This window comes from Mustela putorius, unplaced genomic scaffold, assembly GCF_011764305.1.
Source record: "Mustela putorius furo isolate JIRA1106 unplaced genomic scaffold, ASM1176430v1.1 tig00003871_pilon_pilon_pilon, whole genome shotgun sequence".
In the NCBI taxonomy this organism is placed as follows: Eukaryota; Metazoa; Chordata; class Mammalia; order Carnivora; family Mustelidae; genus Mustela; species Mustela putorius.
In genome coordinates, this window is record NW_025422023.1 from 14,525,043 (window position 1) to 14,540,902 (window position 15,860).

Here is a 15,860-nt window from a genome sequence, read left to right on the forward strand (position 1 = left end):
CTGCGGCGAGTGTCCTGGGGATAAAGAGAGGTCCAGGGGTGGTGCCAGACGATTCCCCTTGGAGACGGAGAGGAGGGGCCCTTTGGGATGGACCAGCTCCCAGGGAAGCCGTCGCCCCATTGCTCTCCTGAGACCGCCGGGGGAGGGTATTAGAATGCTCCCCTATGGCTCCGGAATTTGTCCGAACCGAGCGTCAGGGAAATAATCTGCAAGGCCCCTGCCCAAGGCTGCAGCTCCCGCCTCCAGCGTGTTTCCCTCCCCGAGCCGGATCCATGAATGTCGTCTGGGCTGGCTCGTCAGAATTTTCTGCTGCGAGGCCAAGGGGTGGTGTATAAACTTTCACCAAGGCAGTATGCCCTGCATTTGAATATAAATCTCCTTCTGTTTTCCAATTTCCAGGGAGAAAGTTTAAGTCTCAGAGGCTAACCCTTGCAAGCTCGAGTCCAAAACCCCAATTTCTTACCCTGTTGAAGTTCAGCTACGTTAAAGCTTACAGTGTGTCCTTAAGGGACACCCATGGCTCCGTTAGGCCCCGAAGTCCCACCCATTAAACGCAAGTCCCTGACTGCCTTCTCCAGGGCTGGACTTAGCAGGACCTGCAGGCCTGTCATCAGGTCTAGGAGACGGTCACACCAGGCCCCCATGGTGCCACCCCTGGGGCACCGTCCTTTGTGCCTTGGCATCGCTCCGGGTGAGGTTGGTGGACGCTGCTTCTCTTGGTTTTGTGCTGGCAGAGCTGCCACGGTTTGGAGCCCAGAGCCCGTCACCCCAGATTTACGTGGGGGAGACCCCCCAGCGAGAGGGCGGGGCCCACTCTGCCCATTTCCTGCGCCAGCGGACATTCCCTGATGCCCCGTAGGAGATTTCGGTTCTGTGCCCCAGAGGCTGCCGCTCGTGCCCCAGCTCAAGCTGCCGGCTGCGCCTGCGTGTGGCTCGTGAACGTGGGCGCGGTGAGCGCGGCAGTGACTGTGCAGGGGCTGGGGGCAACGACCCCCGCACCTGCGTCCGGCCTCCCGAGCTGCTCCACGCTGAGTGTTCCACCTGGAAACCCCCGTCGCGGATTCCCGAGTGGGCCACACTGGGTGCTCTTGCTGCATCCCCGGGGCCGCCTGACAGCCACTGTCGGTGCCACTGGTTGCTCGGTATCCCCTGTGGTCTGGACTCAGTTCTGCGGGCACGGCTCCTCGCTCACGGGGCTGTCTGCACGGCCGACTATCGGAGACAGTGCATGTCCCTTCTGGACTTGCCCTCTGCCTCCCTTCTGGGCCCCGAATGCAGGCTGAGATGTGGGGGGGCTGCCCAGGAGCTATCCCTGCTGAAGGGATGCCCCCCTGCCCCAGTGCCTGTGGTGTGGGGCAGCAGCAGGAGTGCTCCCCACGGTCCACAGCCCACGGTGACTGCCTGGCGAGCTGTCTTGCCCTGCGCCTTGCCTGTGTCACCTACACCTTACAGAGGCCGGGGGTCTCACTGTCCTTGGCACAGCTCGTGCAGCTCGCCTGGTGTCGCTCCCTGAGGACGAGCCCTTTCATCCCCGCACTGGCCCAGCACGGGCCGCGTGAGCACTGGGGCCGAGGCCTGTCTGCTCTCCGGAGTCCAGGATCGGCCACGGGGCTCCAGATTCTCATCTTGTCCTTTTATCTTGTGGGTCCTGGGGGCCCCAGGGACGAATAGCCCCCAGGCCTGCGGTGTTCATTTCCTGCAGCTGCTGAAGCAAATCGCTACAGGCTCAGTGGCCGAAAACCACTCAGGTTATGTATTCCCTCACAGCTCGGGAGGACGTGTGTCTTGTGGGGCGGACTCAAGGCGTGCGCCAGAGGCTCCAGGGAGATCTCACAGCCTGAGCTTTTCCCAGCCTGTGTCCTTTGCCTCCTGACCCCTTCCTCCATCTTTAGTGTCACTGCGGCAGGTCGGGTCCTTCTCACGTTCCTGTGGACCCGTTGGGACCCCAGGACTGCGGTGGGCCCTCCGCTAGTCCAGATAAGTCCCTTTGGTTGGTGGATTGGCCCCTTTGTGCCCTTTGGCAGGTTCCGGCGTAGGCTGTGGACCTCTTTGGGGCTGTCTCTGTCTTGCCTGTGTGTCCCTGCGTGGAGGCCTGTGCCTTCGGAGCCCAGCAGCCCTTCTGAAGGTGACGGGAGGCTGGCTGAGGCCCCGCCCTCGTTCCCTGGCCCCTCTGGTAACTCGGGCCCTCCAGCACCGCTCCTACCTGGTTTCCTTGACACCTCAGAGCAGACCTAGAAGACAGCCTTGTTCTCTTGGCGTAGACGGCCAGTGGGAGCCCGGAGAGGTGATGTGGCTTGCCAAGGCTGTTCAGTTCCCGAGTAGGAGAGCGGGGCTCCTTTCCAGGTCTGTTGGACCGAGGACTCATTCGGCTGGACACCTACCCTTGTTTTCCTGTCTCGGTTTATCTACTCCTTCATCTGGGCTGACGGAGAGTGGTCACATGGTCCTACTTCCTTGTGCAGTGGCCGCGTCCTTGGCCTTGGGACTGGGGGTGGGACGCTGACACCTTCAGCACCCGGCCTGGGCGCTGTTTTGCGTCCGCTCTTCCAGCACTGGAGAGTTCAGCCCCGGCGAGTGCCCGCGGCCCAGGTGGCGGCCACCCACGGCTTCCAGCACACACTTCTCAAGGAGCTGTCCATGCCCGTGCCTCTTTGTTCCACGTGAACGTAAATGTCTGCATTTACGCAAAAAGATGCTCCGGTAGATGGTCCCCGAGTCGGGTGTTTTCGCCCCCTGATGTCGGGGAGGCCTGGTCCTGACCCCAGATGGGTCTGTGCCGCGGGCGGGCCCTTGTGACGGGGCCTCGTGCCGCGTGCACGGGTGGCTTGGTGGGTTCGTCCCGCTGTGAGACCGTTCCCCTTTGTTCCGCCCTCTTCTCCCCTCTGGAAGGTGCGGTTTGGGTGTTTATTTTCTGTGCATATGATATTTGCTGTTATTTTTCCCATAGGACAACTACACGTTTGCCCAGCCTGGGATTCAGATGAAGGTGAAAATGTTGGAAGAGCTCGTGAGCCGGATTGATGGTAAGGCCGCTCCCTGTGGGCCCGGGAGGAGGCGGTGGGAGGCTCAGGACTTGGCTTCTCCTTAGTGAGATGCTGTCCTCACTCAGCCTGGGGGTCCTGGGGCTCCCGCAGGCCAGGGCCTTGCTTTCCTCTGGGGGGGGCCACTGGAGCAGGAGCCTCTCCCCTTCGTTTTTATTAAGGCAACATAATCAGAATTCAGTGCAGGCGCTTTGCAGGGAGTAATGAATGCGCTCCAGGAGCGGGCAGCTCTCACTCCTTATTAAGCCCGATGATGGTCATAATCTGGGCGACAGCATGGTTGTTTACGGCTGTCCTTTGGCACACTGTTCCCTGCCTTTGTGCATCATTTTGCTATCAAGGATGCTGGCATAATTTCTCCATGGAATCCAATTAATTACCAAGTCTGGAAATAAAATCTTTAATATTATAGGAAAATTATAGTGTGTGTTCGGCCGTTTTAGATTACGCTTTCATATATAAGTGGGGGCTTTGAAATACCTTTTACCTTCATTCTTAAAATAATTTCCCCTATGATGTGCTGATCGTCATATTGCAATAGCAGAGTTTAATTAAATGGAAGTAGGGAGATAGCGCCTGCCCATTCCCAGCACCGTCTCCCGATAGTTCGTTACATTAACGAACAGAGCGTTAACGCAGCGATGCCAAGCAGAACCAGGCATAGATCTGCGGCACCGACCGGGTGGTGGTGAGGTGCAGAGAAGAGGGGGCTCTAGCATGGAGGGCCTCATGCGAGCCCGGCAGGTGATTTTGCCGAACGCGCAGAGAAATCGTCCTTCGCTTCCAGCATCGCCGCAGGGGTGTGTCTTCCGGCCGGGCCGCCGCGTCCCTCGCTGCCTCACTCCGGTCATCATCTCCCCAGAAAGCCACTTGGTTTGGGGAACTTGTGAATGACATTGTAAAATGCAGTCGTACAAATTATAAACGCCATTTTGTGGCTTGATTGAATCTGATTTTCGACCAGGGATCTAATGGTTGTTACCTCATTTCTGTTCGGAGGTTTTCACGGTTCTCCCAATAATACTTGATTTCATTCAGTCTGTTGGCTGCTTTCCAGCCTGTCTGCTCGAGACATGCTTCTGCTTGTGGGGAGCTTATTCTCCGCCTCGCAGCGAGACCTCGGGGAGGCGGCTGGCTTCTCCCCGTTTAGCGGGTTCACAACTGGCCCCATTCTCCGTTCTCCGAACTACGGTTTGCAGTAGGTGTGAATTACACTTCCGGAGCAGGTTCTTCTCTTCCCCTCCTGTCCCTTAGAAGGCGTACTTTCTGTTTCCGTGGAGGTTTGGAAGTCGTGGTTAGCGCTCATCTGTACCAGTGCCGTGGTTTGGGGAGACGCTGGAATGGATTTTCTCCGGTGCTGTGGTTCGGCAAGAAGCACACTGAGCCTTCGCCGGACGGTTTAAAAGAGCAGCAGCAGGGACTGGAGCAATCCCAGCCCAAGCTGTGCTTTTCTGTAAATCACATTTCCAGTGCAATTTCTGAGGAGGGTACCTCCGGCCTTCAGTTTTTGCCTTAAAGTATCCGTTCTTTACAACAGAGAAGGTTCCTTTATGTAGTAGATACGTAAAATATGGAAACGCTGTAGCCGTTTTGTGTCTGTTCTTCTGATGAAACCTTAGATGCCCAAGCTTTCCAAGCAGGAAGTGCACCTAGTGGACAGGGTTTGGGCTCTGTGGCTGCGGGGCACCCAGGCCCCCCAGCGGCCCCTTGGGAGAGCTCCTGCAGACCTCCGCCGCGGCAAGTCCGCCCTCCCCGCTTTCATCCCTCACCCGCTAGAGAGAGAAATTGTGCACTAGCAACTTCTGCATGGACTGTAAAGATTTTATTAAGGGCAGGATATGTTAGGAAGAAAAATTGCTTAAAAAAAACCAAAACCCACTGCTTTCTGTCTGCACTTTGGAAGGACGGCATTGATTCACACCTTCTCGGCCCTTCGGTGAGGGCTTGTTGATTAAGAACAGTGACGTCAATTGCATGAATAAAACTGGAAAATTCACAAACATGGGGAGATTAGACAACATGCTGCTGAACAACCAGAGGGTCAAAGAAGAAATCAAAACAGACATCCAGAAATACCTTGAGGCAAATGAAAATGGAAAAGTGACATACCAAAATTTAGTGGGCGCAGCAGAAGCAGTTGTAAGAGGGAGGTTCCCGTGATAAATGCCTCCCTCAAGCGATGAGCAGAGTGTCAAGTAAACAACCCAGCTTTCCTGTCAGGGAGCTAGAGAACGAGCGGACGAAGGCCGAAGCTACGAGAAGGAAGGAGCCCGGGTTAGAGCAGGAATAAACGACCGGGGCAGGTAGTAGACAAGGTCAGTGAGACAAAGAGCCTGTTCTTTGAGAAGGAAACAAAGTTGACAGACATTTAGCAAGACTCACCAGGAAAGAGAGAGAGAGAGGGACTCAAATAAGACCAAAAATGAAAAGGGAGATGTAATTACAGCTGTTGCCACGGAAACAGAAAGGGTCGTCAAAGATGCTGTGAACAAGTATATGCCAGCAGAGCGGACGGCTGCGAAGAAGTGGGAAATTCCGATTATCCAGCGGCCAAGACTGAATCATAGTGAAGGTGCGGACCTGAACACCAGGCCCCGGGCTAGCAGGGAGCCTGATGTGAAGGAGGCAGCAATTCAAAGTCCAAGTTTCCCAAGAAACACAAGTCTAGGACCAGGCAGCTTCGCTGGTGAGTTCTGCCAAGCATTCAGGGAAGGGTTGATACCAGTCCTTCTCAAACCCTCCCAAAGAACAGAAGGAGGAACTCTTCTGAACACAGTATCCGAGGCCAGCATTATCCTGATGCTAAAACCGGACCACGATGCCACACACAAAAAAGAAAATTATAGGCCAGTATCCTTGATGAACATTAGTATAAAAGTGCTCAATGAAATATTAGCAAATTGAATTCAGCAATATAGTAAAAAGATCACACTCTGTGACCAAATTCGGCTTATTCCAGGCATATTTGGACTATGGAATCCATAATCCAAATATGGTTTGGATTATAGACGCATAGCAGTCAGTGTGGTCTACCTCATTAACAAAATGAAGGATAAAAATTGTAGGATCATCTCAGTAGATGTAGAAAAAACATTTGATAAAATTCAACATCCATTTATGATAAAAACTCCTAACAGAATATAGGCATAGAAGGAACATATCTTAGCACAATGAAGGCCATCTGTGATAAGCCCACAGCTAACATTACACTCAACTTTGAAAAGCTGAAAGCTTTTCCTTTAATGTTGGGGACAAGACAAGGATGTCTACTCTCACCACTGTTTTTTTGACACAGTATTGAAAGTCCTAGGCAGAGGAATTAGGCAAGCAAAAGAAAGGACATCCCCATTGGAGAGGAAGAGGTAAAATTGTCACTGTGTGCAGGTAAGAGGACATTATGTATAGAAAACCTCGGACTCCATCAGAAAACCTGTTAGAATTAATAAATGGGTTTAGTCAAGTTGCAGGATACAAAATCAGTGCACAAAAGTCGGTTGTGTTTCCTTACACTCAAACCATCAGAAAGAGGAAGTTAAAAAAACAAGAAAGAATAAAATACTTAGGAATAAATTTAACTAAGGAGGTCAAAGACCTGTGTATTGAGAACTGTAAGACATTAATGAGAGAAGTTAAAGAAACCCCCCTCTCCAAAAAAAAGAAAAGAAAAGGGAAAGATATTTGGTGTTGATAGATTGGAAGAATTAAGGTTGTTAAAAGGCCCAGACTCTCCACAGCAATCTACAGATTCATTGCAATCCCTATCAAAATTCTAGTGGTGTTTTTTTAGAGAAATTGAATAAAGAATTCTAAAAGATGGACGGAAGCACAGAAGGCTCTGCAGACAGAGCATGCCGTATGAGGAAGAAGAGTACAGCTGGGGGCATCATAGGCCTCGATTTCAAACTGTGTTACCAAAGCTATAGTAGTTAAAACAGGATGGTATTGGCATAAAATCAGACACGTAGATCAATGAAATAGAATGGAGAGCCCAGAAATAACCCCACACACGTATTGTCAAATAACTTAACGACGAAGGAATCAGGAATATACAATGAGGAAAGAACAGTCTTTTGAATAAATGGTATTGGGAAAGTTTATATAAAAGAATGAAACTGGACTGATCTTTTATACCATACACAGAATTAGCTCAAAGTGGGTTAAAGACGTGAGTATAAGACCTAAAACCTTCAAACTCATACCAGGAAACACAGGCTCATTGACATAGGTCCTGGCTATGATTTTTTGCGTCTGTTGTCAAAAGTGAAAAAACAATAAACAGTTGGAACTGTATACATCATACTAAAAAGATTCTGCGCAGCAAAGAAAACCGTGAACAAAATGAAAAGGCAGCCTACTAGATCTGAGAAGATAATCACGAGTCACATATATCTGATAAGGGGCTAACATCCAAAACATATAAAGAACTCTTATAACTCAAGAGCAAAAAAAAAAAATCTGATTAGAAAATGGACAGAAGATCTGAGTAGACTGGTTTCCAGAGCAGACCTGCAGGTGGCCAGCAGACACACGTCTCACTGTTACCAGAACGGCTGTTCCGGAGAAGGGAGCCCCTGTGTGCCGTGGGCGGGCACGCAGGCTGCTGCGGCCACTCACAGGATGGAGGTTTTTCAGAAAGTTACAGATGGAATCACCCTGTGACTCAGCAGTTTCACGTCCATGTATTTAGTGGAACCAAATGAAAACTGCCAACTTGAAGAAATCCGTCCACGTCATGTTGAGTGCGACATCGTTTACACTCGGCAAGATACAGAAACAACCCGAGTGTCCGCTGACAGAGGAACATGTGAAGAAATTGTAGCGCACACACATACACACACACGTACACACGCACACACACAGGAGTGTTACTCAGCCATAAGAAGGGAGATCCTGCTGTTTGCAACATTGTGGACGGACCTCGAGAGCATTATGCTAAGGAAAATAAGTCAGACAGAGAGACAGATCCTGTGCGATCTCTCGTATATGTGCAATCCTAAAAAAAGAAAGAAAAAGATGGAAACACCAAAAAGCAAGCTCACGGATGCAAGGAAGGGATTGGTGGTTGCAAGAGGTGGGGACTGGGGTGGAAAAAATGGGTGAACTTTTTTTTAATAATTTAAATATATGGGTAAAAGTTAAAGGAAAACAGAAAGGTGAGGTTTTTATGGGCGTGGCTCAGCGAGGACTAGTGTGGAAAAGAGCCGAATTGCTCTGTAAAGTTCAGGAAGCCTGGAGTCCTGCAGCTGTGTTGTGAAGAACAGAGTGGCGAGGGGGAGGAGAACCGAGATCTTGGGGTTTGGGGGCAGACACAGAGGGAAGCGCAGTGAGGAGGTGAGGGGAGACCCTAAGAGAGCCAGCATCGTTGTCTTATTTTGTAGTGGAGAGGGTTGACTAAAGGATTTCTCAAAGCACCTTTAAGTTCTACTTTGAGTAGGTTGCACCCCTTCTCTGCTAGCCTTAAGCCCTTTGTAAAAGTGTGTGCTGGAGGCAGGAAGGTGCCTTGCGTGAGGAGAGACGAGCCTGTCTGTGGCGGAGCCCAGCGGACTGGAAGCCGGCAGTGGCCTAAGAGGCTGTGTGCTGGGCGGGGGTAATGATGTGTCCCGGGACAGCTCAGGTGGCTAATGAGAACCCAGGGGAGTCCCCTGTGCTGTGTGGGGCACAAGCGGAAAGACTTCCCTCAGAATGAGAGGGGAAGACTCGAGCCATGGAACTCGGAACACAGGACAAGGTGAGAGGCGACGAGCCTCGCTTCAAGTGCTGCTGGGTCTGATGCTTCCGCCCAAGCTGCCGCCTGAACACACCAAAACTAGCTCAAGAGGATTCATTGTGAAGGTCGTAGCGGCCAGGGGGAGAACAGAAAGGAAAGAAAACGAGAAAGAAAGAAAAAGGTAACACGTTTCTTTCTTTTTTAAAAAAGATTTTATTTATTTATTTGACAGAAAGAAAGACACACAGTGAGAGAGGGAACAGAAGCAAGGGGAGCGGGAGAGGGAGAAGCAGGCTTCTCAAGGAGCAGGGAGCCTGATGCAGGGTTCGATCCCAGGACCGCGGGATCATGACCTGAGCCCCCCAGGTGCCCCAGGAAACACATTTCTTAAAAGTGCTGAACTACCAGCAAGAAGACAAAACAACATGAGGAGAACGCTGATGCTCAGAGAGGTGAGCCCAGCACTAAAGGCTGCAGCTCTGAGGGCATCTGCTCATCCAGAAAGAAGAATCCCAACGCAAGCTGCTGTTCTCACAGTCTCCCACAGCGGACAGTCTAGCTACCCCGGACAGAGAATGTGAGAAAGGCCCATGACCTTCTTGGGACCGAGCAGAGTCTGGAGGACCTGTGAAACTCAGCTACGGTCCTTCTCTCCGGGGGCGCTCACAGTGCTTGGGAGAAGCCAAGCAGATTCTTTACTGGAGGAAGTCACCGGAACTGAAATTGTTTCTACAAACACGTGTACTTTTCAAAATAAAATGATCTGCGTATAGTCAAAGCTTATCACCCATTCAAAACTCTTTAAGTGGACCAAACAGAAGCAACAGATATCAGAAACTGGCCCCCCAAATGCTGTGCTTTTGTAATTCTTAGACATACACCCTGAAACCATTATCCTTATCTCTGTGTATGAAGGAATAAAAACAGATAACCTTGACTATGTCTGCAGGGGAAGAGGAAACTGTGGAGTTTTACAGAAGGGATTTGAACAAATGACCAAATAGGATCTTTGGAATTGAAAAATATGATAACCATATTAAGAACGTTGTGTTTAGACACAGCTACAGAGAACATGCGTGATCTGGAAGATGATTGGAAAGAAAGAGCCTTAATAAAACCTGGAGAGTAAGAATGTAGAAAACACAGAAGGTATGAGATCTAGAGGGTGTGGTCAGGAAGCCCGAGGGCTGTGTGGTGTGTGGAGTCACAGGAGGAGAAGGGAGAGAATGAGTGAGACTTTGGAGAGATCATGATGGAGACATTTTCCAAAAGTCCCAAAATGCGCCAACTCACAGATTCAAGCAACCACTCGGTCCAGAGGAGAATTACTAATGGGAACACTGTATGTGAGCACATCCTCGTGAAGTTTGATTATACGACAGACACAGTCTTAAAGCAGCTGGAGGCAAAGATTATTTTCTAAGAACAGCTATTTGAGAACTGACTTCTCAACAAAAATATGAGAAAGTGTCCTCCACGTGCGGCGAGAATATAACTCCAGGAATCCAGCAAGCATGCCGGCCTGGACTGACCTTGGCATTGCACAAGGTCACCCAAATGTGCATTGTTTGCATCCCCTCTGAGAGACCGTGCGCATCAAGGAGGTGGCAGAGAGCACACTCTTGTAGCGTAAGCAGGGACAGTAATGACTATGAACCCACATCCCCCGCAAGTAGGCAAATGAGCACCACCCCCAGCCCGTGGGGAGGGTCATGTGCAAAAGTCTGTGGAAAAGGGGAAGGGGTATGTGGTACCTGAGGAGGACTAGAGCCAGATGGAACCACTCTGGGAAGACCAAAATCCGTCCCAGACCGGGAAAAGGCTGATTGCAGGTCTGCGGTCTGGTGGAACTGGGCACTGGCTCCCGGCCAATCAGAAAGGTTTTGGGATTTCCTGGATGAGCCGCGAAGCCCTCAGCGGGTCCTCATTTCTCACAGCCGCTTGTCCTGTTTGAGCCGAAGTCTTGGGCCACATGTTCTTTTTGGTGGTGTGTGTTCCCCAGGGTTGGGGACTTCTTCCTCCTGGCAAACAGTTATTTTGGCCCTGGAGTGGAGGAAGCAGCCTCCAGAGCCGATGACTTCCTGCTGTGGCTAGTCAGCCTCCAGCGGCCCCTCCCGACCGAGGGACATGGGGTGTTTCCTTGGGGCCATCCAGGTGCAAGTGTGGAGACTGAATTGAGTCTGGGCACCAGCTGACGGCGGACGGCGGCGGTGCGCAGAGGGGGTGGATCTCAGGCTTTAGTTAGGGAGCTTGTCATTTATTCAGAAAGCAATCTCAGGCTTTTTAAATTTTGCTCGTACATTTATTTGATTTCTTAATCTGCTAGCAGATGTCATTTCTTCTTCGATCTCAGGGAGAAATAGATCGCCCCCAGTGTTTGGTGTGGCTCACGGTCCTCTAGCTTGCCAGAACAGCCTCTTGAGTCTGGTGGTGGCCAGACTCATTCTGGGAGGGGCTGTGTGGAGCCGCAGTTCACAACAGTCCACAGCAGCGCCCGTGGGTTCTCTGCACCCGCAGTCATCGGAGGCATCTGACTGTCCTGGCTGTGACCGGGAGACCCTCCGCCTTCTGCCATGTGCCTCTCGTGCTCCCACGCACCAGGAGCCACGGTGCACCTGTGGGGCTGCTGGCGTTCTGGAGGTCTAGAGGGTGCGGTCGCTCCTGTGGAGCCTGGAATGTTCTCTGTGGAACCTGGAGAACCCGTGAGCACGGGTGTGCTGTGTATGCAAGTGTGCATGCACGGGTGTGTGTGCATGTGTGTGCACAGCTGTGCTGGGCGAGCAGGTCTGCCTGCACCAGACAGTACAGGCTAAGGATTGGGGCGGTTTTGCAGGTTGGAGGCTGTGCTGATTTTCCCAAGTCCCTGTACCCTGGCAGTGCCCAGTCACTACGGGTGCCCCTCTGCACCCACCCCCAGGATGGGCGGTGTCTCCCTTCCTTCCACGTTTCGTTTCTGGTCAGCAGCAGCTCCTCCTCTGGTGGCCACCGTCCGATCCTTCCAGACTCTGAGCCATGCGGTCGTGTCATCTGCTGCTTTGGGACTGGTTCGAGCTGAGCTGTCAGGACAGTGTGGGAGCCCAGAGCCTGGCGCTGGACGTGCATCGAACACGCACATTGACCAAACTCTGAGTGGCTGAGTGTGGACCCCCATGTGGGGTGGAGGCCGGGAATCCCAGGGCGGGTCACGGGGCTCGGCAAGGACCTGGCCGACAGTGGGCCAGTCTCAGCAGCTTCAGCGGCCAGTGCGCCCATTACGGCTTGGCTGGGACTCTGTTCTGCGTGGCTCTCGCTTTGGGACTCAGGCTGAGGGAGCCTCCGCCCTCGGGGGCATCCTTGCCCAGGTCCTGGGACGAAGGAAAAGGATTCTGGGGAGTCCTCACAGGCTCTTAACGCTTCCAACAGAAAGTGGTTCCTGAAACTGTGCTGTTCTTCGTTGGCCAAACCCAGAGCTGTGCTGCGGCGTGGCCCGGAGCCAGGGGAAGGGCGCACCCCCATCCCCATCCCGGGGCTCACGGAGAGCCCTGGGCTTTGGTGGTCAGCGCTGGGTGCGCTAGTCACAGCAGAGAGACGGGGTCACAGGTAAGAGCATGTGCTCAGTGTTTCTGGTGGCTGTCAGTCTGTTCCTGCTGACTGATCTTTGTATGTAAAATCCGAAGTTCCCACCAACGACCTAGTGATTCCGTGCTGTGATAACGAGCAGAGATGAACATTTCTCGGACCAGGACAGGGTCTACTCTGAAGCCCCAGTGGGACTGTTGGCTCTGTGTCACACCTGGAGCGCTAACGGATCTGAATGAAATTGCATGTTGTTGCAGGAGAACCAAGTGATGCCCCTGATATATTTGTGGCCATTACGCCAGCCACATCCGGCGTTAGCCTGGGAGAGCCTGGGAGGGACGGGGGATGAATCCTTCTTCCTGCCTGGTCTTGAGCCAGCCAGAGTACGGAGCGCCCCGTTATGTGAATTCCACACCAGTTGTAGCTTTTCGGCGTAAGTGCGCCACACACTGACGTTCAGATCCCACCGGGCCTGGCGTTTCGGCTGGTGCTTCTGAGCCGGCTGAGCTCAGCGGGGCCCACATTAGACTCGAGCCCGCGCCTGAGCTGCAGGCCGCCCCTGCTGCTGGGGTTCCGGGTGGCGGGGAGGATCTGCCTCTGCGTAGGGGGCTGCTTTGGATTTAGGAATATACGTGTGTACGCGCACTTGCACACGCACCGGCTCTCACAGCCCTACACTCCACACTTCACATGCAGCTCCTTTGTGGACGTGGTTACTGTCCGGAGCCCGTGCTTCTCCGTGTTCCTGGGGCTCCTGGTGATGCTCCTCACACCGGCCTGTCGGAGGAGGAGCCGCTGGTGTCCTCGGGGGTGGGGCGGTCCCCGTTCGTGGCCAAGGGCTCCGGTTGAGCTCACTGCCTTCAGCGTGGACGTGGTGGTGAGGCTGCTCACGGAGTGCGTTTTCACGCGCCCTCACGCCTCTGCTTCAGGTCGTCTCGGACCCGCTGGCTGTGGTCTCGGGGAGGCAGCCCGGGGGAGCTCACCGTCACGCAGAGCCTGCCTGCCCCGCGGGTGGTGGGGTTTTTCTTCTCAGTGACTGCGGACGGGACCTTGGGAGACCCGCCCTGTGTGGGTCAGGGGCAGGAGCTTGGCCGCGATGGCTGGCCTGTGGCGGCGCGGGACGGTGACCCAGGCCCGCAGTGTCAGGGGAGGCTCTTCCTTTCTGCCTTCAGCGGCGCCGGTGGGTTTGTGCCTTCTTCCTCTCTGGTTTCTGGTCTGCGCTGCGGCAGTGCTTGCTGCCGGGAGTGGTCGCGGAGCCCCCTGGGCCCTTCTCAGCTTGAAGCAGCCCTTCCGCCGCCCGCCCCCGGCAGCCCGGCCGGCACACTCCGGCTGGCCGCGTTCCCTCCGTCAGGTCACGTGGCCCCGGCTTCTGCTCTGCTCCTTGTTCTTGTTGTTTTCTGCACCTGCGACACTTCCTGTCTCCCGCACCTTCCGTGCCCGCGGCCAGGTGTTCTGGGGCTGCTCGCGCTGGGCTCTGCGGGTGCAGGTGGTGACCAGAGACGGGAGAGTGTGCTGCGTCTGGGGGAGGGTAGCCAGTGTCCAGAGTGTGCTGCAGGACTTGGCCTCAGGGAGCTGAGAGCTGGGGAGGTCACCTGCCTACCCGCGTGCAGTCTGGGAAGCGCTCAGGGAGCCCCTAGGCCTGCTGTGGAGGGGAGTCTCCAGGAGGCCCATCTTTGGGCCGGAGCCAGGAAGGTGCTGTTGACTCCAGGGGGTTGTCACAGCGGCCTTGGGCCCAGGCCAGGCCCAAAGCTTCTGGGTCCTGCAGTAGTTCCTTCCGTGATGGCTTTTCCATTTTGGTCCGTCCCGGGGTGCTTCTGAAGTGTGTCAGTGGTGTGCCCAGCAGCCTGCTGGGCACGAGGTGCTCCTTGGGGCCTGGGACATGCGTCCCAAACTCTGCAGGGCGCTGGTGGTGTGGAGACGTGGGGGCTGCACACAAGTGGAAAGGTGACTTGTTCCCAGGGCAGTGACCGAGTGTCACCGAAGGACAGGTGTGCTGCGTGAGCCTGAGGGAGAGGGAGAGGGTCCTCACCCCTGCCCGCTCAGATCGTAGCCACAGGGTCCAGAGACAGGTGGCCAGTGGGGCCTGGCTTTGTGAAGGGGGACTTGGTCACTCCTCAGGTGGCTCCCTTGTGTGGGCCCTGGGGACCCGCTCAGGGCGTGAGCCAGGATGGACCTTCTCCCCTCTATTTCGGATCTGCCTCTCGTGTCTGGTTGGGGTGGGGGCTGGTGTGTCAGGCCGACTCTGTGCCTGGTTCCCATGTCTGCTGCCCCACGGAAGATCTCCCACCTCACCCAGTCGGGGCCCGGGTGGTCTGGCACGCGGGCAGGAGTGCAGGGGAGCCCGGCTCTCAGAGAGAGGCTGCTGTGCTCGTGGCGGGAGGGGCAGGCTCCGTCCCTGCTGTGGGCACGCGGAAGCCCTTCCTCTGGGGTGCGGATTTGGGGCTTGAAGAGGAGCAAGCAAGCTGTGGCGTGTAAACGGGTACAGACCGAGGGACGGGCTGACCTCCGACTGCAGGGCTTTGGTCCCTTCGTGCGGGAGAAATGCCGGCCCGAGAGCAGAGCAGGAGGCTGCTGCAAGGCAGGACTGCGCGTCAGAGGAGAGAAATCGGGGCGCCTGCCGGGCTTCCGAGAAGGGAGTTCGATCGTCCGTGCTCTCTTGGCCACTGTCAGCACAGCGTGTGCCCTCGGAGGCCAGCTGGTTTGGGGCTCTGGCAGCTTGTCCCCTGCGAGCCTTTGCGCACCTGGACGTGAAGGTGCTGGAAGCTTCGTTCGGTGTCGGAGCCCACTGTCATCCCTGCTCTCAGTCCTGCCTCGCGGGTGGCTGGCGGTGATGGGCTGACACTTCCTCAAGCCCTGGGGCCTGTGGTCTGGAGGCTCCGCTTGGCCACAGTCACCTTGCTGGGCAGCCAAGGGCCCTGCGTGCCCCACCTCCGTGCATGGCCCCCCTGCCCTCTCCCTGGGGAGCCTGTTAGCGTGACCGTGTCAGCACACTAGGGGTGGCCATTAGCGGTTTTTTAAAACTGTCCTTCCAGTCCGAGGGAACCAGCCGCCAGAATGCATTCCGGGGGAGCAGCTCTCCATGTGTGTGCGTGGCTGTGTCTGCTTGTACGTTTTCCCTCTCCCCTGTGTTTTAATCTAAGGTAAATGTGATTTTAATGAAATTTCTCTGAAAGCTGTCTTGACTGCAATGTAAGTTTAAAATCGACTTATTCTTTCAAGATAGAATTCGGTTACATCCAGTAAACTAGTTTCAGCTTTATTACTATCCAAGTGAAAATATTTTTATCACTGCTACAAGGTAAGCAGTTGGAGAGCAGAGAATAAATCAGCGACGTCGGTCCGGCCGTGGAGCACTTGGCGTGCGACAGTGAAAAATAACCAGCTCCCTGTCCCCTGCTTGCGTCCTCATTAGGCCGGGGGATGGCTGATGTGAGCATCTGGAATGATAGTGATGTTTCCCCGGAAGCACGTGAACCTGGCGGCTGGCAGAGCACACGTGGACCGCAGTGACGTGGCCGCGTGGCATCGTGGGGCCGCATGGGAGGCGGAGTGTG

General features: G+C 54.4%; 1 protein-coding gene across 3 annotated transcripts in view; it reads left to right on the plus strand.

Annotated features, from left to right (window-relative positions):
• The window catches only part of TBC1D22A (TBC1 domain family member 22A), a 296,923-nt gene that overhangs the window by 180,357 nt on the left and 100,706 nt on the right, over positions 1–15,860 (plus strand). For all 3 annotated transcript variants that reach the window (XM_004775436.3, XM_013047255.2, XM_013047256.2), the window contains one exon: positions 2,948–3,023. In XM_004775436.3, the coding sequence (XP_004775493.1) occupies positions 2,948–3,023 (76 nt within the window). The remainder of the gene's footprint in view (positions 1–2,947; positions 3,024–15,860) is intronic.